Genomic DNA, 27,213 nt, shown 5'->3' with positions numbered 1-27,213 from the left:
AAGTCTCTCACTTCCCTTTTTATTTCCTCTAAGACTTGCAAGAAGCAGCACCAGAGAGGGAACCTGCCCTCCTGCCCCTGGAAGGGGCCGACCCCCAACCCACAACCCAGGACACAGCTGGCACCTCAGGCCCCTTTCCTTTTGAAAGGAGGGCTGTGTCTCTCTCACGCTCACACATACACAGACACATGCATGTGTGCACACTCATGGCACATGGGACCTTAGGGGTAGCCTGTTTGCCGATCCCAAGAGGTTCCAGGAGGCAGACCCCTAGAAGGAGATAAGAGGCAGCTCCACACCCTGGTCTCCTCCAACCCAAGGAGGAAGAAGGCTCAACCCCTCTAGGATAGGGACTATCTTCAGTCAATGGAGCGTTGCTTTAGGGGGCGTTTTTGAAGGTGTTTTTTTTTTTCCTTTTTGCAGTCTTTACAAAAATAGAACTTCTCTTGGTATTTATAAATCCACGGCCATGGCTGTATGTGCGTGTTACAGGTAGAAAAGCCATATGGGGTACTCCTTTTGGTTGCTCAGGCCTTGATTGCCTGTCATCCAGGTCCCTTGGTCTCAGAAGTCTATGCGGTCACCTCAGAGCCGCTAAGCACCTTCAGTGGGCCCATCCCGTTGGCGGTGTACTCCTTCTGGAGCCGGGCACGGTAATAGAAGAGGTAGGAAGGCAACAAGAATCCCAGGAGTGAGAATAGCAGGAGGCCCAGATTCACCTTTAGGGCAAGGAGAGAGAAACAGAGTCAAGTAGGTACTCATCTGCCCTTAGCCACCCACAGGAAGGAGAAGGCGGCCATTTTTCTCCAGGTCCTGAGCCAGAATAAATACAGCTAGTACTTATTATGTGTAGTCATTGTTCCACTAGTATGTCACCTAATGTTCAGCAATTCTGCAAAGTGGCTGAGATGAGACTGCTCGGGTATAACAAGTGGCAGGGCCTGGTGGGTGCCCACACCATATGGCACTCTCTAGGTAGGTATGAGGAAGGCACAGCACTGTAGGAGTCTGGGCTGGTCAGGCTGCTCCTGAAATGGGGCCTTCTGGGCTCACCCCTCTGACCTTTGGAGATGTTAACCAATGGGATCCTGTTCAGGGTGGCGAGAGGAGGCTCTCAGACACAGTTCAAGGAGCTGGGATGCACAGCCTGGCGGACAGAAGGCTTGGAAGGCCCAGGACACACGGGCTCTGACTCGGTTCACATCCCACTCTGCATTACTCACTGTGTGACTTTGGGCAAATAATGGCAATTCTTACTGAGTGCCTCCTTCTCAGGGCTGTCGTGGCGAAGATGTAAGTTAAAAAAAAGTATGCATCATGCTTAGCACATAGCGAGTGCTCGGTAAATAGAAGCAGTTATTTCATCACAATTCTGTGGGAGGAGGGTTTACGTGTGGGTGGCCCCACAGGGCAAATGAAAGATCAGCCGTCAGGGAGGCAGATGAGTTCAATGTAAGGAAAAGACTTTCTAACAGCAGCAGGGCTGTCTCGTGCAGGAGTGGGTGCCCTACCACTGAGGGTATCTAAGCTAAGAGGGAAGAGTCCCCTTTCACGGGTGCTGGAGACAGGATCCCACACTATGTAGAACTGGATTGGACCAATGGTGCCTGAACACAGGCCCAAGAGTCAGGACTGGCCACTTCACAAAGCACCTGGAGTTTATTAAAAACAGACTCCTAGGAGGCCAGGCACTGTTGCTTACGCCTGTAACCCCAGCACTCTGGGAGGCCAAGGTGAGACGATCATTTGAGGCCAGGAGTTTAAGACTAGCCTGCGCAACATGGCAAGACCCTGTTTATCTGTACAAAATTTTTTTTAAAAAAAATTAGCCAGGTATGGTAGCCATCACCTGTGGTTCCAGCTACTCAGAAGGCTGGGGCCGGAGGATTGCTTGAGCCCAGGAATCAGAGGCTGCAGTGAGCTGTGATTGTACCACTGCACTCCAGACTGGGCAACAGAGCAAGACACCTTCTCTACAAAAAAAAACAATAGGGCCGGGCGTGGTGGCTAACGCATGTAATCCCAGCACTTTGGGAGGCCGAGGCGGGCGGATCACAAGGTCGGGAGATTGAGGCCACCCTGATTAGCACGGTGAAACCCCGTCTCTACTAAAAATCCAAAAAAAAAAAAAAAAATTAGCTGGGTGTGGTGGTGGGTACCTGTGGTCCCAGCTACTCGAGGGGCTGAGGCAGGAGAATGGTGTGAACCTGGGAGGCGGAGCTTGCAGTGAGCCCAGATCGCACCACTGCACTCCAGCCTGGGCGACAGAGTGAAACTCTGTCTCAAAAAATAAAAATAAATAAATAAACTAAAACAATGAATTAAAAACAAAAACAGACTCCTAAGGTCAGGCTAAGATATCCTGATTCAGGGCCCTGGGGAATCTGTATTTTTAACACTCCATGAGGGGTTCTAAAAGGCAGACAACTTGGAAACCTGCAGATTAGAGACCTCTGAGGTGCCTCTGGCTGAGATGAGTGAGGGATGGCACCACATACAAGGCCCTACCCCTGCCCCCAGGAGAGTGGCTCCTGCTTCCCCCACACCAACCCTCGCTCTCACCCAGAAGGGCTCTCCTTTCAGGGGTCCCACCATCGCCATGAAAAGTGGCTGCTGAAGCAAGGCGAACACAGCACTGATGAGGGACTGCAGGCCTGTCAGTGTCCCAAAGTGGTTGGATGGGAACCTGTCCACGAGACGGGGAGCATCAGGGGTGTGTGGTCCTCTCCAGCCCAGGCCAGCACCTCTCCTATCCCCTCCCCACCATGGTCCCCACTGGCCAGGCAGGGTGGTGCTTGAGCGTTCAGGCTCTTTGCATGGGATCTTTGGTCCCCAGCCTTGAGGGCAAATGCTGCAACTTCAGGGCCACTGAGCTGGGTTCTCACACCTCCTGTATGTGTGATATTAGCAAGTGGCTCAACCTCCCTGAGCCCCACTTCCTCCACTAATAACAGGGATGGCATTGACCTCGCAGGACTGTCCACTGTATTCTGTCAACAAATATTTAGCTGAACACCTACTATGTGCCAGGCACTGCTCTAGGTGCTGGAGATACCGCGATCAAGCAAGTCAACAGATGCCTGCCATCGAGGAGGTGGCATTCCCATGGAGCAGGTGGCGGTCAGACAATAAGCAAGAGAAACGCACAGTGTTAGTGATAAACGCTAAGGAGAAAAACCAAGCAGAGAAGCGGGCAGTAGGGAGGTTGCAATTGTACATGGGACAGCCAAGGGAGGCCTCACTGAGAAGAGGATAGTCAGGGAAAGACCTGAAGAAGGAGAGAAGGTAAGACTGGGCGCCTTGCAGATATCTGGAGAAGAATGTTCTAGAAACAGGGACTAGTACATGCAAAGATGCCAAGCAGGGAACACACTTGATACTTCCGGAGCACTAGGAAGCACTGTGGCTGTGGCAGAGTGAACAAGGGAGGAGGGGGAGCTAGAGGGGAGTGAAGTGCTGGGACCAGAACTTACAGGGCTTTTTAGACCATAGTAAAGCCTTTGGCTTTGACTCTGAGACAGATGAGACAGGACACCAGAGTGATGTGAAGAGACTTATGTCCTGACAGGTGACTGCAGCCCCTGTGTTAAAAATAGACTGAGGCGGCGGGGCCAGGGCAGATGTGGGAGACTAAAGGCTGCCGCAATAATCCAGGCTAGAGATGTTGGTGGCTAGGACTGGAGAGGCAGCAGTGGAGGTGACAGGAGGGGTCAGATTTGGGGTGTGTAGAAGCTGCTGCTGGCTGTACCGAGGACGGAGTGAACATGGAGGGTGAGGGAGAGAAGAATCAAGGAAACTCCAGGGTTCTGGCTTCAGCAGATGAAGGAAACAGAGCTGCCCTCTGCCGAGACCGCTGCGGTGAGGCTGAACTCAGGGAGTGATGGTCAAGGATCCTGCCTGCTGCCTGCACCAACGGAGCACTTGATAATGGTTGTGATTTTGTCATCATTATCGTAATGTCCTGCTACTCCATCACATACACAGGGGAGAGTCCCTCAGCAGCGCCCAGCAGGGGAAACCAGGAGAGAGATGCAAGTGGGGACTGTCCAACATGAAGAGGAAAATTGTAAGGTAAATGGCTGCCCTTGGGAAATCTCTTCGGGGTGGGCATGGAGGGGAGGCCATTCTGGGGGCCGTTTCAAACAGCAGACATAAAACCAAAGTGTCATCAAGCCAGGTATTTCAGCTTCCTCTAAGGGAAGACTCCAACAGGGGGAGTCAATTACAGCAGGATAGGCTGCCTTTAAGGAAGTGAGCTCCCTGCCATCAGAGGGGCTCAGAGAGGGGTGCATTAGGGGATGCCTGGGGCCCTCCCAACCCTTCCCTGGGGTTCTCTGATCACGGTTGCAAAGCTCAGGAAGGCATTTCAGCCCAACAGACTCACACTGCAGCATAGAGACTCCCACAGGCCGAGTGGAAGAAACCTCGAACAATGGTGTGCAGGACAAAGGTCACAAACTAAAACCAAAAAGAGAGACTGAAGAGGTTAGGAGAGTGTGTGGAGGCTGGAGGAAGGAGGGGTAGGGCGAAGAGGCCAACTGGGCCTCAATTCATACCCCCTCACCAACCCAATCTACTAGAAACACTTCCTGGAGAACCCGGAATATAGATCCAGATCAGAAGACCAGAACTGCGCTTCCTGGAAGGCAGGTGCTGGATGGACCATCCCTTTGGAGGAGCCTCAGGAGGCAGGGAAAGGGGAGGGATGGAGGTGGGTACCTGGAGGTGTAAGTTGTTGATGAGACAGGTGATGCCAAAACCCACAAGCAGCAGGTTGGTCAGGGTGAAGGCGTTGATGGCATTGGTGAGCTTTTGGATCTTGCAGTAGCGTGGTCTGATGGATCTGGTAGCAACCCCACCCCTGAGGAGAACGGGAAGTCACTGGCTGCTGCCTCTACGTTCCCAAGACTCCCTGGTTCTTGGCCTGGCCCCTCCCCCTTCAGATGTGCCTTTGATGTGAGGGCAGCCGAAAACATAGAAATCCATGTTTCTATGGGAAACCCATAGAAACCCATGTTCTCTAGCTCCATGTTTCTCAAAGTGTTGCTCCCCTACCCAACGACACACGCATCAAAGGGGGTGCTTTCTTAACATGCAGATTCACAGGCCTCATCTCGGCCCTCGGAATCTCAGCGGGGAGATCTGCAAATCTGCATTTGGACAAATATCCCCCACTAAGTGATTCTCATGCACACTTGAAGGTTTGAGAACCAAGGATGGGAAGGAAGGTGGAGAGTGGGAAGCTCTCACACCGTCTCTCATCAGAAGTCCTCAGGAAGCTGTCCCTGCCCTAGACAAAAGCAGATGCCCTCCTGGGGACAGCAGCTTGGCCTGACTATCCAGCGCTTCCTCTCTCTGGCACAATCAAGGACTCTGAGGCCAGCCCAGGAGAGAGGTCAGTAGGCTGGGGTGAGGACAGGTGGCCCATGTGTCCTGGACAGAAGGGCCCTGCTAGGGGACCCTCGCCATTAGGAGCAGAGGGTAGAGGAGGAAGGTTCAGTGCCAGGGCCAGGCTCTGCTAGCAGGGAGTGAAGCCACTGGATTTCCTTCTCTCCCAGTCTCTTTCTCCCATCCTCTCAGGATAAACAGGGACCGTTTGGATGAACACAAAAAGAACAAAAACAGTCACAGAATCTGGGTTCAAGACTCCATGGTGAATCCCAGCTACTCGGGAGGCTGAGGCAGGAGAATCGCTTGAACCTGGGAGGCAGAGGTTGCAGTGAACTGAGATCATGCCACTGCACTCCAGCCTGGGCGACAGAGCAAGACTCTGTCTCAATAAAAAAAAAAAAAAAAAAACCCTCAGTGGTGGTCTTCAGCCAACAAGACAGCCCTCAAGGATCCTGCCTCCTGGTATTCCCCTGCTTTGTCCAGTCTCCTTCCACAGTATATCAGGGTTACTCTGTGCATATAATAGAATGTAACAGAAGTGATGGTATGCTACTTCTGAGATTATGTGAGAGAAGATACGGGGTCTCTGTCGCTTAGCCCTCTTGCTCAAGGGGAAAGCAGGTGCTGTGTCCTGAGCAGCCCTATGGAGAGGCCATGGGGGTAACTGAACTGACATAGATTCTCCAACCCCAGTCAGCCCTTCAGATGACTGCAGCCCTGGCTGACAGGCTGACTATGTCTTCATGAGAGACTGTGAGTCAGAATCACCCGGCTGAGTCTCTCCCTGATTTCTGACTGTCAGAAACTGTATGAGATGAGAAGCATTTGTTGTGTTAAAATGCCAAGCCTTGGGGTGATTTGTTATACAGCAATAAATATCTAATATACCAACTCTACCTATTCTAGCCCTAACAAGACTTTAGCGTGTACCCTTATAACACAGGTTCTGGAGGCTGCCACTGAAAGCTGTGTGATCTTGGGTGAATGACCTAACTGTGCAACCCTGTACCTCGGTTTCCTCATCTGCAAAATGAAGATATTAATGTATCTACCTCAGAGAGGTGTTGTAGGACTAAACAAGGCAAGGTGCCGAGTGCACAGTCAGCACTCTGCATTAGCTATTCTTATTATGAAGCAAGCCAGGTCCCTTCCTAGCCTCAGTTTCCTCATCTGTAAAATGGGGAGGTACCCCTGATCTCCTAGGGTTCTTGGGAGAAAGCAACAAGCTGCTGGATGTAAACGTGCAGAGAAAATGAAAAGCACTGCCTGACCACTTGCTGTCACCATCCCTGTACAGGCAGGTCACCTGGCATCTCCGAGGACAGTGCCCTGAGTTGGGGCGTCCACGCAGTCCTTGATCCGCCAGTCCATGATGTAGCCAATGAGGGGGCAGGTGACAAGGCACAACAGCTGCATGGCCCCGAAGACGGAGGAGTAGAACCCAACTGGGCAGAATGGGAAGGGCAGTGGGATCAGGAACTGGCACTCAGTGGACACTACCACCCCTTCCAGCGGAGGCCAGAGAGCACCAAAATAGCCTTCCTCTGAACCCAGACTCTTACATCCCCCAAAAGGGTTACCTGGGTGGGCCCAGGCCTAGAGGAGTCCCACCCCCTGAGAAGCGGGTTGCAGCGGGGTGGGCGTGGGCCAGGGCCCTGCTTTCATCACCCTACCTGTCTCTGCCACCTTTTGTTGGTGTTCATTCGTCTCTGTGGGTAGGGAAAGGTATGGTGAGGGGAGCTCAGCCAGGGTGACCCTCCTGTGCCCCCAACCCCCAGGGGCCTCAGCGGTGCCTCACCATGCTCCTGGCCACCAGTCACAAGGTACTCCAGCATCTTGTTCATGGCAGCCATGTAGAAGATGATCCGCAGCTGGGTCATGCCCATGGTGAGGAGGCTCCACAGGAAAATGGGGGAGCAGAGGCTCTTGCGGAAGGGGACAGACCCTGGGGAGACAGCAGGGGGCGCCCCTGAGCCCCAGACCTTCCACTGCCCTCTGATTGTCTCAGCTCATGCAGTTCTTGGGGGGGAGTTACACTAACTATGTGACTTTGGAGAGGGACTGGTTTCTTCAAAGAATGGAAAGTTCAGATTCACTTGCCTCCAGGCTCTTGCTCAGCTCAGAACATTTTTAGGTGCCCTCTGGATGTATGTCCTATGCTTCACGTGGTAAAAAATAACTCAGTTAGGTACCATGGCTCACGCCTGTAATCCCAACACTGTGAAAGGCAGAGCCCAGGAGTTCAAGACCTGGTGGTCAACACAGCAAGACCCTATCTCTAAATATATATATATATATTTATTTATTTATATGCAAAAATTATATATATTTATACATATAAATATGCATATATAACATTTATATATATAAATATATATATATAATAAGCCAGGCATGGTGGTACACACCTATATTCCCAGCTACTCAGGAGGCTGAGGCAGGAGGATCGCTTGAGCCCAGGAGGTCAAGGCTGCAGTGAACTATGATTGCACTACTGCACTCCAGCCCAGATAACAACAATACCCTGTCTCTATTTTACAAAAAAAAAAAAAAACCTGGCAGGGCACGGTGGCTCACACTTGTAATCCCAAAACTTTCGGAGGCTGAAGCAGAAGGATCATGAGGTCAGGAGTTCAAGACCAGCCTGGACAACATGGTAAAACCCTGTCTCTACTAAAGATACAAAAATTAGCCAAGCATGGTGGTGCACGCCTGTAGTCCCAGCTATTTGGAAGGCTGAGGCAGGAGAATTGCTTGAACCCGGGAGGCAGAGGTTGCAGCGAGCCAAGATCATGCCACTGAACTCCAGCCTGGGCAACAGAGCAAGGCTCCATATCGGGGGGGAAAAGGAAAAAAAAAAAACTCTGAAGCACTCACTATGGGCTACATACTTGACATTTATCATCCCATTTAATAAAATCTTACAACAACCCTATCCTTATCACATTTTACTGACGAGGAAACTGCAGCTCAGCAAGTTAAATGACTTGCTCAAGCTCACAGGGCTGGAAGCAGCAGGTCAGCCTAACTCCAGCTCATGCCCTTAGCCATGTTGCCCTCTGAGAATCGGCACTGGGGGTAACCACCCTCAAACTGCACACCGTTTTGCACTTTACAAAGAGCTTCCACATCCATGGTGTCATTCAATCATCACAACTAACTTTACAGTTTGTGGGGTGCTTTTAGTGCTAGTTTAAGAGGTAAGGAAATCAAGAGCAAGGTTAGGAGATCTACCCAAGTCACACAGCCTATAACTGGAGAGCAGGACTCAAAGCCCTCAATTCCCACTCCTGACTCCAAGGAGCTCCTTCCACTTATCATGGAGCTGACGGTCCTGGGATCTTCATGTACCCTCCTGAGAAGCAGCCCAGGCAGGTGGTGCAGCTCCTCCTGTGACCAGCAGGAGGCAAAAGACAGCCAGGTGTGGAGGACCCCTGCCAGGAGGCTCGCGGGCCTGGCTGCACCTGATGCAATAAGCTCAGAGGTTGCAAGGGGCCCTGAGGAAAACAGCTACCCGACAGGCCCAGAGACCTTGTCCCCATTTTGGAAGCTCCTCCCTCCCCAATCCCAGGAATCCAGCAGGGTAACCCTGAATCTGAACTTCCCAGCGTTAGCTGAGCTTTGATGTGCCCATCATGGGGTGTTGTAAGGACTGAAGAGGGGTGCGAATAAATACTCAACCATGAGTGCTCACTGAATATGAGGACCCACCATCCCTATCCCCCAAGGCCGGCACCTTGAGCAGACACTCACTCTCAGGAAGGTTTTCTGAGGTGCCCCGAACATCCTGGGATGACATGAAGGCATCCGAACTGTCCTCCAGGCTGGGGGCCTTCTGGCTGAGCCTCTGGCCCACGGTGGTCACATGGATGTAGAAGCGGTCACCTGTCACCTTGTGGTCCAGGGCCAGCCCACTCAGCTTGATCTTCTTCCTGCAGGCAGCCAGGCCAGAGTGTAGGGGAACCAGTCACACAGAGCCCACCTTCAACGGCCTAGCGCTCGGCAGCCGTCCCAGTGGTTTCCAGCACTCCTTTACCCGGCACTGACATGCTCACAAGCTCCCTAATGCAGAGCTCCTGTTTCTGTTGCTCAGAGCTTGGCTCAGGGACCAGCTTAGCACAGACGCCAAGTAAATGAAGAGTGGATCAGCTGTTTTTCACTTGGGCTGTTCCCATGGAGGAGGCAGCATTAACACCTCAGACTCCAGAGTCAGACAGCCTGCGTCCAACCTAAGATTCACCCTCCTTTGAATGGCATGACCTTTGGAAAGTCACTTTGTTCCCTGCACTTTTGTTATTAATGGAGTTAATACCCAATCTACATCATACAGCTGTTTGAGGATGGTATAGGGCCTAAGTACAGTGCCTGGCATAACTGTCAGTTCTGTAATGTCACCTTATGTGCTTGGTGTGGAGCATCACCTCTTGCCTCTGCTGAACTGACAGGGGGATGGAAAAAGTTGGCATTCTGGTGGCCCTACAAAAGATGGGGTGCTTGATTCTTTTATGTCCCTCTTTTTGGGACCACATGGCATCGAGTGCCATTGCTGAGGTGCCTCCTACTCAGATCTCCTCCTCCAAACCCAGAAAGGATGAAAACAGTACTTCTCATTACTTTTTTTTTTTTTTTTTGAGACGGAGTTTTTGCTCTTGTTGCCCAGGCTGGAGTGCAATGGCATGATCTCAGCTCACCGCAACCTCAGCCTCTAGGGTTCAAGTGATTCTCCTGCCTCAGCCTCCTGACTAGCTGGGATTACAGGCATGCACCACCACACCCAGCTAATTTTGTATTTTTAGTAGAGACGGTGTTTCTCCATGTTGGTCAGGCTGGTCTAGAACTCCCGACCTCAGGTGATCCACCCTCCTCGGCCTCCCAAAGTGCTGGGATTACAGATATGACCCACTGTGCCTGGCCCATTACTTTTAATGGCAAAAACCATAATTACTTTTGCACTCACATAAATAGTTAACATGGGTTGAGCACGGTGGCTCACGCCTGCAATCCCAGCACTTTGGGAGGCTGAGCCAGGCAGATCATTTGAGGCCAGGAGTTCAAGACCAGCCTGGCCAACATGGTGAAACCCCGTCTCTACTAAAAAATACAAAAATTAGCTGGGTGTGGTGGCGTGTGCCTGTAATCCCAGCTATTCAGGAGGCTGAAGCAGGAGAATCGCTTGAACTCAGGAGGCGGAGGTTGCAGTTCACTGAGATCACACCACTACACTCCAGCCTGGGCGACAGAATGAGACTCTGTCTCAAAAATAAATAAATAAATAAATAAATAAATAAATAAATAAATAAATATTTACCATGTTTTGACCACCTGTTATGTGCCAACTCTATTACTTAAAAAACACCCATGGGAGGCTGGGCACAGTGGCTCACGCCTGTAATCGGGCAATTTGGGAGGGCAAGGGGGGAGGATCCCTTAAGGCCCGGAGTTCAAAACCAGCCTAGGTAACACAGTAAGCCCTGTCTCTACAAAAAATAAAAAAATTAACCAGTCATGGTGGTGTGTGCCTATAACCCCAGCACCTCAGGAGGCAGAGGGAGAGGTTTGCTTGAGCCCAGCAGTTTGAGGTTGCAGTGAGCCAGGACCAAGACACTGCACTCCAGCCTGAGTGACAGAGCAAGACACTGCCTCTAAAAAAACAAACAAACAAAAGCGACCTGTGGGTAGGTAGGAACAGGCTCATACTACAGATGAGAAAGCAGAGCTTGGAGGGCTCAAGCGATTTGCCAAGCAGAGGTCCAAGCCGAGGTCTCTCTGAATCCAAAGTTAATTCCATCTATCATATCACCACAGCCCTCTCTGCCCCAGGGAGAGTCTCTGCCCACTCCAGCCACTCACGTGTAATTGACTTCCTCAGGGGCAGGGAAGGCTTCGATGGGCCAGTTGAGGGCGCAGTTCAGAAAGATAAGGCAGGCCAGGCCAGACCAGGTGAACATGATGACCACGAAGGCCACACCGGCATCGTAGATCAGCTGTGAGAGGAGGGGGCAGGCCCGTGGGGGAGACTGCCTGGCCCCAGACCCCACCAAAGTAGATCCCAGGCCTCAGAGGCCTTAAAGAAGTTCTCTCCTCCCCTTGTCCTTGTGCCCAATTTGCAGATGAGGAAACCAAGACCGGAAGTTTAGAGTCAGACTCAGAAGACCCATCATTCCTTTTTCTTTTTCACTTGAGGCCCCCTAGAGAGCTATGAAATAGTTTCCACAAAGCCTGAAGTTGCTGGCCACTGGCTCAAAATACCTCTGAAATTTCCATTATCTTAAAAAGATACATACATTTTTGCCTATGACTCCACAAACATTCATGTTCATGTTCACACAAAAATGTCCATTTCATAGTATGTGCAAAGGAAACTTAGTGCTCTAGGTTTACCAGGCCTAATCGTGTTTATCCTGCCCCTTCCTGGCACGTTCCCCAGGGGAAAAGGCAAACCCAGACTGCTCATGCTCAGCCTTTTCTCACCTTTCCCAGGTCCTCCCATGTGCAACAACTAGGGGGTTGGGGAGAGGGAGGTGCAAATGCTCTGCCCAAGGGCTGTCAACCCCAGGGCAGGTAAGTTCTCAATTGAATGAGATTCTGTGCAAATGTGTCAGCCCCTCTTATGGAAGAAGCTGGTGCACCATCTGTCCTCTTGTCCTCCCCATACCATCTGACCAGGATGACTAGTGTCTGCTCTCCCCTCAGGTTCCTGCTCAAACCTTTTTCTCTGCAGTCTTGGACCTTGGTGCCTTTTCCTCCCTAGGGGCAGGACAGAGCTTCAAAGGGCCACACCCCCAAATGTGTGGAGGTAAGATCTGTCTCCTCAAACACTACTTCAGTTGAAAAGAAGGGAGAACTGCCCACTCTCCATGCCTGCCCACCAGAACAACTGATGGTCCCCCCACCCATGCGCTCTCTCAAACTCCTTTGGAGACACTGAGCAAAAGTACCTTCTTTAGTACTCTTTGTAAAGTGCAAAATGGTATGCAGTTTGGTACTGCCCACAATGGAGGTTGAGGAGCATGGCATGGCTCAGTCAAAGGGTCCTTTGATATTTGACAGAGGAAATAGAGGACCCCATCTTGCATTGAGCTAAAACTTTGGCCTCCTGGCTTCCAGGTACACCAGGTTGACCTGTCCAGGATCCAGCCTGGCATAAACTCACTTTGTGACCTTGGACCAAACCATCCATCCTCTCTGGAAGGTGTGGAAAAATGTGGCCCCAAAGGCTGAATAAAGCCAGAGAGTCAGGGACGTTGAATGCATGTGAAGGGGCTGAACTTGATTCTGTAGGTGAAGCTAAACCACTGAAGGTTTTTCAGCAGTGTGTGAGCCAGTTCCCCATCTGAGATCTTTCTGGAAGTCACGTGAGTGAGAGTACAGAGAAAAAGAATCAGAGGCAGGGAGACCAGCTGAGAAAGCTTGCTGTGGCCCAGGAAAGAGGGGGAAGGCCTGCACTGGGATGATGACAGAGAAAGGAGAGCGAAGAAGTCAGACCCGTGGGTCAGCACTAGCTGCTGCTCACTCGGCCCCACCCAGTTCTTGTGTCAAGACAAAAAGAAAACCCAGGTGGCCTCATACCTTGATTCCTGGGAACGTGATGGCAGAAGAGGCATAAGAGCCAATCATGAGGGCCATTAACGTGGAGCGCAGGTTCCCAAACATGTTGGGTAGCTGAGGAGGGAAAGCAGCACCCATGAGGTGGGGACACCGTGACCCTCGCCCAGCGTTCCCAGCCCTGCTCCATACAACAGCCCCAGGAGACGCAGCAGAAAAGCCCCAAGGCAAAACAAACAGAAAAATCAATGTGGGAAACTGTACTCTGCCCCCTGCCTACACAGTCACAGTGCCCTTTAGCTTCAAAAAGGCTCCCAGACACCCCTCAGAGAGACATTTTGTTAATTTTGTTTAATCCCAGGTTTCCCAAGTTTGTTACGTAACACCTCTGAACAACACATGGAATAGGTGCTTAAGAAACACTGATCTTGGCTGGGCACAGTGGCTCATGCCTGTAATCCCAGCACTTTGGGAGGCCGAAGCTGGTGGGAAGCTTGAGGTCAGGAGTTCAAGACCAGCCTGGACAACATGGTGAAACCCCATCTCCACCAAAAATACAAAAATTAGCTAGGCATGGTGGCGTGCGCCTGTAATCCCAGCTACTCCGGCTACTCCGGAGGCTGAGGCAGGAGAATCGCTTGAACCTGGGAGGTGGAGGTTGCAGTGAGCCGAGATCGCACCACTGCACTCTAGCCTGGGTGACAGAGCGAGACTATGTTCCCATCCCTGAAAAAAAAGAAAAGAAAAGAAAGAAACAGTGATCTTGTCCAACTCATTTTAGATGAGAAAATTGAGACCCAGGGAGGAAAAGTGTACTCAAGTTCACAGAGCACATTAACAGCTTTCTCCCCATTGTCACTGTCCCAGCCCTAACCCAAGGCTGTGACCATGGCTGTGTCCCGGTAATAGGCGGTGCCTCTTAACCCTCTCAGTTGATGTCCCAGCCCAGTTTCTGCTTAATCAGGACAAATCATGTCCTGGGAGGTGAGGGTGGAAATAAGGGAGGGAACTGAGCCAGGGCAGACACAGTCTCCAGAGGAGGTGGCTCTGACGCAGAGCAGGGTCACAACCCACACCAGGAGAGAATTTAATTGATCATGTGTTCCGCTCACCTGCCTCAGCCAAGCCCTCAGGGCACAGGAAGGCAAAGTCAGGATGCCCTTCGCACACACCCTCCTCTGGCCCCACCATCATCCCCAAGTCACTAGATCCCACAGCTGAGAAGGACCTTAGGATCCATACAAAGCCCAAACACACTCCACAGAGGGGGAAACTGAGACTCTGAAGGGAGGCCTCAATAGCTCTGGTAAAGAAGGCGTTTAGGCCAGGCGCGGTGTCTCACGCCTGTAATCCCAGCACTTTGGGAGGCCGAGGCGGGTGGATTGCCCGAGCTCAGGAGTTCGCGACCAGCCTAAGCAACACGGTGAAACCCCGTCTCCACTAAAATACAAAAAAATTAGCCGGGCGTGACGGCGTGCACCTGTAGTCCCAGCTACTCGGGAGGCTGAGGCAGAAGAATTGCTTGAACCCAGGAGGCGGAGGTTGCAGTGAGCAGAGATCGCGCCACTGCACTCCAGCCTGGGCGACACTGCGAGACTCCGTCTCGAAAAAAAAAAAAAAAGAAAGGTGTTTAAACACATATAACTAAATTATCCTTCCCCCTTCCCCTGAAGTGGCTGGCTCAGGAAAAACCTCTACCCACTCAGGCAGAGGTTTTCCTGCACCCTGCATCTGTGAGGCACCACTGCCAAGGACGCCAGGGAAGGCTGCCAGGCCTGGAGAGGGGCAGGGCCCTCTCCCCTCCAAGGGGCCACAAACGCTGTCTCTGCCCAGTACCGTGGGTAGGGTGAAGCCGGCCGGCTAACCCCGGGCTGGCGGCCTTGCAGCACGCGTGGCAACAGCAGCTGGGCCCGCAGGACGCAGCACGGGACGTCCTGGTCCAAGTCTGGGCCAAGAGCAGCGGCCCAGGGGGCGGGGCCGGCCAGAGGGAGCGGGGAGCGGCTGAGGGGCGGTGCCAGCGCCGGTCCCTGCCATTGGCTGGGGATTACAGGAGGCGGGGATATAGCGGGGAGGAGCCGCTGGACAAGTTCCGTCAGGCCGCCAGGGAGGGTCTGAGGTCAAGCCCCGGAGAGAAGGGATTTAGGGCCCTGGGCCAAGTTGCACAGCAGGGAGAAGGGGCTGCGCAGAGGGGCGGGGAGAAAGGGATCCGCTTCCTTCCTTGAGAGTTGTGAAATGTCTCCGGTTGGAATTAAAGGCGGCTGCTGGGGCGAGGTGAAATTCAGCCAAAACCACCCAGTCAGGCAGCCCTTCTCAGAGATAAACAGTCCGAGCCAGCCCGGCCAGGAACCTTCCCCTCCACCCTCCCGACACTCCTAAGCCTTTAACGCGTTTACACACTCACATAAACACACTTAGAGCAACACACATACACAACTCACCACATGTAATAGGTCAAGCCATGTGCACGACGAGGTGTCGACAATTTCATATGGTTCAACCTAGTACACTCACACCTACCAACTCATGGCTTTCACAGGGACGGGGTCACACACCCACTCTCCCACGACATGGCAGGCGTGCACACGCTGTCTCAAGCTGCTCCCTCCCCCTCACGATCATGTTACCCAGTTTTATTTTCTTCCCAGCACCTATGACAACTGACATAATTTATTAGTTTACTTGTTTATTGGGTTATCTGTGCCCCTCACCCCCAAAATGTAACCTCCAGCAGGGAGGATGACGTGGTCAGTCCTGATTGTGCTGTAGTCCAGGACCTAGAACAGAGCTCCATAGACATTCATGGGCTCTGTACACACAAACACACACATTAACATACACCCCGACACACAGTCTCATCCACACACACACACAGCCTCACAGCTGCCCTTTGCAGCCACCTGCAGTTTCTCACACACTCACTTGATCTAGTGATCTGCGTCCACAGGCCCCTCCCCCAGCCCACTCATACTGCCCTCACCCCACTCACTCTGCCCTCACCCTACTCGGGGGAACTCTGCTGCCAGGCCAGGCCTGTGACACTCACCGTAAGTGAAGTGAACGTTAGGCAGATGCCACCAAAGCCATTCAGGGACAGCGCCAGGAATATCAACGGAGACAGAACTGGAAAGGGGAAAGCAGCAGATGAGGGCATTTGGGGAGCTGTGGGAAGCCAAGGGCAGGAGCTGGGGTAAACATCCGCCTTCGTCCCACCTATTCTTTTCTTGTGGGGCCACAAGAGGACAGACAGCTCACCTTCCACGTCCCGGGAGGCCAGGGCCATGAGGGTGCAGGACGCAGCGAAGCAAGCACTGTGGAGACACAGGGAAGGGCGAGGGGTTGGCCTGTGAGCGCCACCCCTCCCCTCCCCCTGCAGCATGGTCCCTGTCTTCCCGTTCCCCATAGCCCAGCCACCTCACCTGCCAACCAGCCGCACGGGTCGGGGGCCAAAGCGGTCCATGAGGATCCCCAGTGGCAGGGTGGTGGCACTGAGCACGAAGGAACCAATGGTGAAGCCCAGGTTGAGCATCTCGTCCTGCCGGTCACAGCCCGGCCACCTGCGCTGCTCATCCTGGGTGGTGTTGGTGCTGTTCTCAGCTGAGGAGGGGGAAGGGAGGGCTCAGCACATGACAGCAGGAACAGCTGGGCACAGGAGACAGCAGCCCAGTCAGGCAGCCTGCTTTCAAATCCCATGCCAACTGCCTTTGGGGGTACCCTAGAGTCACGTCTCCTCTGATAGGGCTGCTCCAGAAATGGCAGCCGTTAGTACCTGACCCTGGGAGAGTCTTGTGCACACACAGCCTGAGGCTTCAACTAGCTCAAATGAAATACTGGACATAAAAGTATTTACTAAGTTGTAATATGCACTCAGTGTCCAAGCTTAGGGGGTTGTGGACCCCCAACAAGAAGTGCCCCCATATCTACAGGCAAAGGCAAAGGCAGTGAGTGGTACTCTAACGGCTATAACAAGAATTCATTAAAATGGCCCGGCGTGGTAGTTCATGCCTGTAATCCCACCACTGTGGGAGGCTGAGACAGGCAGATCGCTTGAGCCTACAAGTTTGAGACCAGCCTGGGCAACATGGTAAAACCCCATCTCTAAATAAAAAAAAGAAAAGAAATTTAGGAAGAACACTAAAACTTAGAGGAAGCTTTCCCAATAAATGATAGTCTGATAAAATAATAACTAATACTTATTGAGCACTTAACTATGCTCCAGGCACTGTCCTAAACACAACAGCCCCCTAAGTCAGTTAATAAAGTATCCCGTTCCCCAGGTGATGAAGCTGAGGCACAGAATGAGAACCAGGCACTGCCCTCCAGTCCCCTCTAGAAGTCCACTTGGAGGACTTGTCCTTGACAGTAAACTGCCAACTTGGAGTTGTGACAAGTTAAGGAGAAAAGCTAGTGATAGGAGACAAAGGGTTGCTTCGCTTTACTCAATGCTCAGTGAGTCATGAGGTGGCTGCCCCCAGGCCTCCAAGTTGTCACTTGGCAGCACTGCCAAGGGCAAACTCAGGGTGCACCTGGAGCAGGCAGACAGACCAGGGTCTGAATTCCCACCACCAGCCTTACTAGCTGTGCACCTTGACCAAGTAACTTCCTTGTTGTCTGTAAACTGGACCAAAGAATGCCTAACCCATGACCTCCTTGGGAGGATTAAATTGGAGACAGTAAACAAAGAGCTTTGCACAGTGCCTGGCCCAGAGAAAGTGCTCCTGAAGGATCTAAGGAAGGGGTAGCTGACTCTCCTGGTGGGTCATGTGGTAAGCACGTACTCTAGGAGCTGGGCATCCACACTACATGAGACAGGAAGTTCTCAGCTCTAGAGTGACAGGTGCTGCTAAAAGAACAAACCAGGCCAGGTGCAGTAGCTCACACCTGTAATCCCAGGACTTTGGGAGGCCAAGGTGGGTGCATCTCTTGAGCCCAAGAGTTCAAGACAAGCCTGAGCAACATTGGGAAACCTTGTCTTTACAAAACAAATTTTAAAAACTAGCCGAGCATGGCGATGCACATCTGTAGTTCCAGCTACCCGGGAGGCTGAGGTGGGAGAATTGCTTGAGCCCAGGAGGTCGAGGTTGCGGTGAGCCATGATCACACCATTGCACTCCAGTCTGGGTGACAGAGCAAGGCCCTGTCTCAAAAGAAAAGAAAAGAAAAGAAAAACAAAACAAAAAAACCAACAAGGAGACAAGGGGATGTGATAATGCCTGGATACTAGGGGGTGGTATAGGACATCTGCCCTCAGTAGTGAAAATGACCCCTGACTTTACATATCCAAAGGGCATGCAGGTGTCAGAAGAGTAAAGATAAAGGAATCTGCATGTTAACATAAGGAAGAACACAAAGGCCTGGCAGATCCTGAGTGTTGACCAGCCATGGAAGGAACTGTCGTGGACAACAGAGAGTCTTCTTCAGTACCAGCTGCCAAGGAGGTGGGGAAAGTGCTCAGACACCTCCAGGAAGCACTTAAGGGGTTGGACCACACAGCCTTTGGGGATCAGGCTAGCCCTATAATTTAGTGATCTTTATGATCACTGTCATTTCTCTACAGGTTTTTTGATTTTTTTTTTTTTTTTTTTTTGAGACAGGGTCTCACTCTGTCACCCAGGCTGGAGTGCAATGGTGCAATTACAGCTCACTGCACTTTTGACTTCCCAGCTCACTGTAGCCTTGACCTCCCGAGCTCAAGTGATACCCCCACCTCAGCCTCCTGAGTAGGTGTGTCTACAGGTGCATGCCATCACACCTGGCTACTTTTTGTATTTTTTGTAGAGATGAGGTTTCAACATGTTGCCCAGGCTGGTCTCAAACTCCTGGGCCCAAGTGATCTGCCTGCCTGGGCCTCCCAAAGTGCTGGGATTAGACACACGAGCAACTGTGCCCAGCCTCTCTACAGGTTTATCTGCATTGGTTTATTCATTCTACACCCACTTAGTGGATATTTACTATACACCAGTACTGTGTTGGGACAATGCATAAAGCAAGAAGAAGTACAAAGATGATTTAGACCAGAGGCTGCACACTGGTGACTAGCAGTTGCCCCCACCCATGTTTTGCTTTGCTGGCAATGTTGACCCTTATAGTGTTATAAATTATAATTGGGTGCCAGTTTAAAATCAGGAGTTATCACAAAAATCCAGAGTTCTTGCTTCTCTTTAAAAAGTTAGAAGATTGGCCGGGTGCAGTGGCTCAAGCCTGTAATCCCAGCACTTTGGGAAGCCGAGGAGGGCAGATCACGAGGTCAGGAGATCGAGACCATCCTGGCTAATACGGTGAAACCCCATCTCTACTAAAAATACAAAAAAAAATTAGCTGGGCATGGTGGTGGGCGCCTGTAATCCCAGCTACTCCGGAGGCTGAGGCAGGAGAATGGCGTGAACCCGGGAGGCGGAGCTTGCAGTGAGCCGAGATCGCGCCACTGCACTCCAGCCTGGGTGACAGAGCAAGACTCTGTCTCAAAAAATAAAAATAAAACTAAAAAGTTGGAAGATCTGGGCATCACTGTAGCTGAGTGGAGGCCATCCCCTTTTGCCAGGGCTTGCCTTCTCAAGGTCATACACGTCCTCACCTCTCTTTCAATTCCCAGACATTTGCTATCCTACACCTGCCCTGCTTTACCCAATTATTAGCAAATGCCTGGCCTCAACTGGCATTTCCATTTGCAGTCCCTGAATTAGACACTGTTCCTGCTCCTAAGTCTTTGATAATCAAACGACAATTTCCCTCACAAACAATCCCACTAGCATGCAAATTTACACCTACTTTGTGCCAATATTTTCTATAGAGAATCCCATTTAATCCATGCAACAACCCTAAAAGGTGAGTACAATGGTCCCCATTTTATAAACAGTAAGGGTCCAAGAAGCCAAGCAATTCAGTTAGCCAGCTTCTTATAGGCAGGCTCAGATTCAAACTCAAGATAATCTCCAAAGTCAACAGTTTTCCACTGCACCAAAGGGCCTCTGTGTTACGTGGGCCAGTTAGCTTAGTAAGTTTCCCAAGCACACGTCGGTGCCAGAAAGGACATGTGCTCTTCCACTAATGGAGAATCCAGTCCCGTGAACTGCTAATGACTTAGTGTCAATTCATACACTCATTCCTGTTTTATCGATCAGCCTTTTATGAGTTTGACCAATGAGTTCATTCATAAGGCTTGATCACTCTGAGTAGTTGGATAAAAATCCAAATTCTGAACTAAAAGGGGAGCCAGCCCAAGATTTCAAGACCTCTTAGAGCTGTGTCCATATTAATGACAACAGAAAAGGTCTTTGGCATCAACCCCCAACCCCAACATTTATAGACAAATAAAACGAAGCATAGGATGGGACAGTGATTAAGCTGGGCTTGGAAGCCAGGGAAAGCAGTGTTTCCCAATATGTGGTATGCACAGCAAGTGGGCACTCAAGATGGGTTCAGGAAGTAACATGGAGCAGTTTTTGAGGTTTCATAGTTATTCATTATTTGAATGTGTATTAAAAACATACATTGGCCAGCCGCAGTGGCTCACACCTATAATCCCAGCACTTTGGGAAGCCAAGGCAGGTGGATCACTTGAGATCAGGAGTTCAAGACCCACCTGGCCAACATGGTGAAACCCTGTCTCTACTAAAAATCCAAAAATTAGCTGGGTGTAGTGGTGGGTGCCTGTAATCCCAGCTACTCCAGAGGCTGAGGCAGGAGAATCACTTGAACCCGGGACGCGGAGGTTCCAGTGAGCTGAGATCATACCACTGCACTCCAGCCTGGGCTACAGAGAGAGACTCTATCTAAAAAAAACTAACAACAACAACAAAAAAAGATACACGTATATATGTACATATATATGTATTAGAAACATACATGTATATGTATAACGTGAGGGGGTGGGTAACAGCAAACCCGATATTCCAAGAATATTACACTTTAGAATGAAGCTATTTTTTTTAAGTAGACTGATTCAAAAGGAATTATTAAGTAAATAACACTAGCTATGGCACAGAGAAATGGTAAAATCATGAAGGTGAACTGCAAATGACTAGGTCTAGGAAACACTGGAAAATGGGATGGTTGAGAAGCATCTGGAGTCTGGAAGAGCCGGGTTCAAATTCTAATTCCACTAGCTGTGCTGCAGAAACTCTCTGAGGCTCCATTATCTCATCTGGGAAATGGGGACAGTGGTCTCAACCACCTGAGAGGCTGGCTCTGAGAATTGTCACACATACACACACAGCGAACACTCACAAAATGATCCCATTTTCTTTGTCCCCCTGCTTAGCATTCCTTTCCTGACCCCATGATGCTTCCGTTTCCTGCCTCTGACATGGTCACATTCAGCAAAAACACCTTAGGGGTTGGGTGTGGTGGTTTATGCCTGTAATCTCAGCACTTTGGGAGGCCAAGACAGGAGGATCGCTTGAGTCCAGGAGTTTGAGACTAGCCCTGGCAACATAGTGAGACCCCATCTATACAAAAAATAAAAGCATTAGCTGAGCATAGTGGTGCACACCTGTAGTCCCTGTGACTCCAGAGGCTGAGGTGGGAGGATCACTTGAACCTGGGAGGTGGAGGCCGCAATGAGCTGAGACCACACCATTGCACTCCAGCTTGGGTGGCAAAGTGATACCCTGTCTCAAAAAATAATAATAATTAATTAAATAAAATTTAAAAATTAGTCAGGTGTGGTGGTGTGCACCTGTAGTCCAAGCTACTCAGGAGGCTGAGGTGGGAGGATTGCTTGAGCCTGGGAGGTCAAGGTTGCAGTAAGCATTGATCATGCCACTGCACTCCAGCCTGGTGATAGAGACCTTGTCTCAAAAACAAACAGAAAAACATCTTAGGATTGGGCTCTCACTGGTGTCTTGTCTATGGCTGGATTCCCCCAGGAGAGCCCTGGGCCATTGGAGGTCAGGGACATCCACACTATTCCCATGAGTCCCAGTAGAAAGGTTCTGGAGTCCAATGTGAAACTGAATCTTTACTCTGCCCTTTATTTACTAGCTGTGTGACCTTGCACAAGTTACTTAGCATCTCTGAGCTTCAGGTTTCTCTTCTATAAAATGGTGTTAATAAAAATAATACCTGTATCACAGATTTGTAGTGAGGACTAAATATCTAACTAACAAATAGTAAATGCCTAAAGAACTTTAGCAATTGTTTTATTTGGGCACTTATGCTGGATATAGAGTAGTTTGTGATAAATTGAACTGCTTCTGCCTAAATTCTGAGAAACAGAGGCTCCGTTACTGTGATACCCTTATAGGTAGGTCAGAGGATGTGGCCAGGTAACCCCAAAGCTGATAGTAGTAAATGCTTCAATAATGAGTTCCAGGCCAGGCACGGTGGCTCACATCTGTAATCCCAGCAGTTTGGGAGGCTGAGGTGGGAAGATCACTTGAGCCCAGGAGTTCAAGACCAGCCCTGGCAACATAATGAGAACCTGTCTCTACAAAAAATAAAAAATTAGCCGAGGTCAGGTGCAGAGGCTCACGCCTGTAATCCTAGCACTTTAGGAGGCCAAGAAAGGGGGATCACTTGAGGCCAAGAGTTCAAGACCAGCCTGGGCAACATGGTGAAACCCCATCCTTACCAAAAATACAAAAAAATTAGCTGGGCATGGTGGCACAGGCCTGTAATCCCAGCTACTTGGGAGGTTGAGGCAGCAGAATCACTTGAACCCAGGAGGCGGAGGTTGCAGTGAGCGGTGATTGCGCTGCTGCACTCCAGCCTGAGCGAGAAAGCAAGACTGTCTCAAAAAATAAAAATAAAAAATAAAAAATTAGCCGTGCGTGGTGGTACATGCTTGTGGTCCCAGCTACTTAGGGGGATGAGACATGAGGATCACTTGTATCCAGGAGGCTGAAGATGCATTGAGCTGTGTTTATACCACTGGACTCCAGCCTGAGCAAGAGAACAAGACCCTATTTCTAAAATAATAATAGTTGTAATAATAATAATGAGTTCCTCATTTGTTGAGCTCTTTATGTTTTTGTTAAATGACATCATTTGATCCTTGCATCATTGCTCTTTGGAAGAAAGGTTGACAACTTCCACTTTGTTTTATAGACTTGGAAAGAATGGAGATCCAGAGAAGATAAGGTCACATAGCAAATAACAGCAAAGCCAGGCCTAGAATGTAGTAACAGTCCCATCTGTAGTCTGAAATTTTATCTGCTTACCCTCATTTCATTTTCACAACAGCGCTATAAGGTATGGATTATTAGTCCCATTTTACCATATGGGGTAATTGAGGTATTAAGAAAATTAAGTGCCAGTCACGGTGGCTCACACCTGTAATCCCAGCACTTTGGGAGGCCAAGGCGGGTGGATCACCTGAGGTCAGGAGGTCGAGACCAGCCTGAACAATATGGTGAAATGCCGTTTCTACTAAAATTACAAAAATTAGCCGGGCATGGTGGCGGGCACCTGTAGTCCCAGCTACTTGGGAGGCTGAGGCAGGAGAATTGCTTGAACCTGGGAGGCGGAGGTTGCAGTGAGGTGAGATCGCACCACTGCACTCCAGCCTGGGCAACAGAGTGAGATTCCATCTCAAAAAAAAAAAAAGAAAGAAAGAAAGAAAAAAGAAAAAGAAAAAGAAAAGAAAAGAAAATTAAATAACTGCCTTCAATCACCCAACAGCACATAGCGGAGTTGGAAGCCTGCCTCTTTCTACACACTATGGCAACACAGATTCCTGTTCTGATTCTGTGTTCTTGGGACACTGTAGAGGAAGACTGACACCCAAAGTGAATAAAGTTCCAAGAAGCAGAAAGCAGACACTTTTGATCATGCAGCATGACTGAGGCAGATCAGGGAACAGCATCCACAGTCAGCCCGACAGCCTCAAGGATTTAGGCTGGGGTCCCTTGAAGGGAAGAGAGGTAGGTAGAGTTAGGCATGTTGTACCCTACTTTGCAAGAATGGACAAATAAGTTCTGGAAACTTAAAAAATTAGCCAGGTGTGGAAGCACATGCCTGTAATCCTAGCTACTCAGGAGGCTGAGGTGGGAAGATCACATGAGCCCAGAAGTTCAAGGCTGCAGCAATGATCACACCACTGAACTCCTGCCTAGCTGACAGAGTAAGACCCTGTCTCAAAAATGAAACAAAACAAAAAAACGACAAATAAATTCTGAGAAAAGGACTGGGCATGGTAGCTCCCACCTGTAATCCCAGCACTTTGGGAGGTAGAGGTGGATGGATCACTTGAGGCCGGGAGTTCCAGAAAAGCCTGGCCAACAGGTGAAACCACATCTTTACTAAAAATACAAAAATTAGCCAAGCATGGTGGTACACGCCTGTAATACCAGCTACTCAGGAGTCTGAGGCAGGAGAACTGCTTGAAACCAGCAGGCAGAGGTTGCACTGAGGCAAGATGAAGCTATTGCACTCCAGCCTGGGTGACAGAGACTCTGTCGAAAGAAAAGAAAAGAGAAAGAAAGAAATTCTGAGAAAAAGAGAGGAATTCACTTTGGTCACCTCTAGTAATCCCTAACAGCCAGATTTAGAAGCATACCCACTTCTGGGCAATTTACAACACCAGGTGGATATCTCACACTATATATAAAATCAACTCAAAATGGATCAAGGATCTAACTATAAGAGCTAAAACTACAAAACTCTAAGAAAACACAGGCCGGGCATGATGGCTCACACCTGTAATCCCAGCACTCTGGGAGGCCAAGGCAGGTGGATCACGAGGTCAGGAGATCGAGACCATCCTGGCCAATATGGTGAAACCCCGTCTCTACTAAAAATACAAAAATTAGCTGGGCATGATGGTGTGTGCCTGTAGTCCCAGCTACTGAGGAGGCTGAGGCAGGAGAATTGCCTGAACCCAGGAGGCAGAGGTTGCAGTGAGCCAAGATCGCGCCACTACACTCCAGCCTGGGTGACAGAGCAAGATTCCGTCAGAAGGACGAAGGAAGGAATGAAGGAAGGAAGGAAGGAAGGAAGGAGGGAGGGAGGGAGGGAAGGAAGGAAGGAAGGAAGGAAGGAAGGAAGGAAGGAAACACAGGTGTAAATCTTTGTGACCTGAGATTAGGCAATAGTTCCTTAAACATGACACCAAGATACAAGTGGCAAAAGAGAAAAATAGGAAATTGGACTTCAATATTAAAAACTGTTGTGCACTAAAGGACACCAAAAGAAAGTGAAAGACAACCCAACAATGGACGGAAAATTTTTGCAAATCATATATAGGAGACTTATATCTAGAACATAAAGAGCTCTTACATCTCAGTAATAGAAAGATAAAGTGGGCAAAGGACCTGAATAGACCTTTCTCCAAAGAGATACCAAAAGCCAATAAGCACATGAAAAGATGCTCAACATCATTAGTCAGTAGGGAAACACAAATCAAAATCACAAAAAAACTTTACATCCACTAGGATGGCTATAATAAAAAAAAGATGGGCAGGCTGGGTGCAGTGGCTCACGCCTGTAATCCTAGCACTTTGGGAGGCCAAGGTGGGCGGATCACTTGAGGTCAGGAGTTTGAAACCAACCTGGCCAACATGGTGAAACCCCATCTCTATTGAAAATACAAAAAATTAGCTGGGCATGGTGGTGGATGCCTATAATCCCATCTACTCAGGAGGCTGAGACGGGAGAATCACTTGAACCCGGGAGGCGGAGGTTGCAGTGGGCCGAGATCGTGCCATTGCATTCCAGCCTAGGCAACAGAGTGACACGCCATCTCAAAAAAAAGATTAAAAAATACAAAAAGATGGGCAATGACACATATTGTTGTGGCTACAAAGAAAGTGAACCCTCATCACTGCTAACAGGAATGTAAAATAGGCTGGTCCCAGTACAGTGGTGTTTACACCTAATTGATCAAAACCAGTTCCTTCTCCACTCCCACTGCTTCACTTGGCTAGTCTTAAAAATATATATATGAGAAATTAAAAATTAAAAAATTTAAATTTAAATTTAAAAAATGTAAAGGAGGCCAGGCACAGTGGCTCACACCTGTAAATCCCAGCACTGTGGGAGGACGAGTGGGGTGGATCACCTGAGACAGGATTTCGAGACCAGCCTGGACAACATGGTGAAACCCTATCTCTACTAAAAATACAAAAATTAGCCGGGCATGGTGGCGGGCGCCTGTAATCCCAGCTACTTGGGAGGCTGAGGCAGGAGAATCGCTTGAACCCAGGAGGTGGAGGTTGCCCTGAGCTGAGATAGCGCCATTGCACTCCAGCCTGGGCAACAAGAGAGAAACTGTGCCAAAAAAAATAAAAATAAAAATTTTTAAGAATGTGAAACAGTGTAGCCTCTTTGGAAAACAATTTGGTAGCTCCTCAAAATGTTAAACATAGTTACCCTTGCAACTGACCAGCAATACCTAAGAAAAATGAAAACATACCTCGACATTAAAAACTTGTACAAGGGCCAGGCGCGGTGGCTCACACCTATAATCCCAACGCTTTGGGAGGCCCAGGAGGGAGGATCACTTGAGCCCAGGAGTTCGAGACCAGTCTCGGCAACATAGCATGACCCAGTCTCTACAAAAAAAATTTTTTTTAATTAGCTGCATGTGTTGATGCGGGCCTGTAGTCCCAACTGTTCTGGAGGCTGAGGTGGGAGGATCATTTGAGCCCAGGAGGTTGAAGCTGTAGTGAATTGTGATTGTGCCACTGCACTCCAGACTGGGTCACTGAGTGAGAGACCCTGTCTCAAAAAAATTAAAAAAAAAAAAGTCCAGAAGAACATTTGGGTCTCACTCTGTGGCCCAGGCTGGAGTATAGTGGCACAATCATAGCTCACTGCAGATTCAAACTCCTGGCCTCAAGTGATCCTCCTGCCTTGGCCTTGAAACGAGCGGGGATTACAGATGAGCCACCACACCCAGCCAGACCATTATTCATAATAGCCGAAATGTGAAAACAACCCAAATGTCCATCAACTGACAAATGGATAAATAGAATGGTGGTTGATCCATACAATGGAGTATTACTCAGCAATAAAAAGAAGTCCTGATACATGCTACAAGGATGAACCTTGAAACATTATGCTAAATGAAAGAAGCCAATCACAAAAGGCTACCTATTACAATATTTCATTTAAATGAAATGTCCAGAATAGGTAAATCTAACCTTTATCACAGGCAAAGCTATGACAGGAAATAGATGAGTGGTTGCCTAGTGCTTGGGGGCGGAGGTGGGGGTGAGTGGAGTGAATACTGCTAATTGGTACAGAGTTACTTTTGGGGATAAAGAATCTGTTCTGAAATGGACTCTGGTGATGGTTGCGCTACTCTGAACATACTAAAACTGTTAAATTATATACTTGAAA

At 49.7% G+C, this 27,213-nt stretch overlaps 1 protein-coding gene across 6 annotated transcripts in view; it reads right to left on the bottom strand.

The window, feature by feature from the left end:
• The window catches only part of SLC43A1 (solute carrier family 43 member 1), a 31,292-nt gene continuing 4,079 nt past the window's right edge, over window positions 1-27,213 (bottom strand). For 5 of the 6 annotated variants that reach the window (XM_054524364.2, XM_054524363.2, XM_009246351.4 and 2 more), the window contains 13 exons: window positions 16,353-16,530; window positions 16,189-16,244; window positions 15,980-16,056; window positions 12,961-13,053; window positions 11,242-11,375; window positions 9,145-9,323; window positions 7,190-7,336; window positions 7,065-7,100; window positions 6,698-6,836; window positions 4,720-4,861; window positions 4,385-4,458; window positions 2,563-2,686; window positions 1-719 (listed from right to left, as the gene is read on the bottom strand). In XM_054524364.2, coding sequence (XP_054380339.2) covers window positions 573-719; window positions 2,563-2,686; window positions 4,385-4,458; window positions 4,720-4,861; window positions 6,698-6,836; window positions 7,065-7,100; window positions 7,190-7,336; window positions 9,145-9,323; window positions 11,242-11,375; window positions 12,961-13,053; window positions 15,980-16,056; window positions 16,189-16,244; window positions 16,353-16,530 — 1,526 coding nt within the window. In that variant the 3' untranslated portion in view covers window positions 1-572. Of the gene's footprint in view, window positions 720-2,562; window positions 2,687-4,384; window positions 4,459-4,719; window positions 4,862-6,697; window positions 6,837-7,064; window positions 7,101-7,189; window positions 7,337-9,144; window positions 9,324-11,241; window positions 11,376-12,960; window positions 13,054-15,979; window positions 16,057-16,188; window positions 16,245-16,352; window positions 16,576-27,213 lie in introns of all 6 variants that reach the window. The other variant, XM_054524368.2, reaches the window with a different exon arrangement.

This window comes from Pongo abelii, chromosome 9 (assembly GCF_028885655.2).
Source record: "Pongo abelii isolate AG06213 chromosome 9, NHGRI_mPonAbe1-v2.0_pri, whole genome shotgun sequence".
Classification (NCBI taxonomy): Eukaryota; Metazoa; Chordata; class Mammalia; order Primates; family Hominidae; genus Pongo; species Pongo abelii.
The sequence above is the reverse complement of the archived record's forward strand: the minus strand, read 5'-3'. Positions and strand labels throughout refer to the sequence as shown.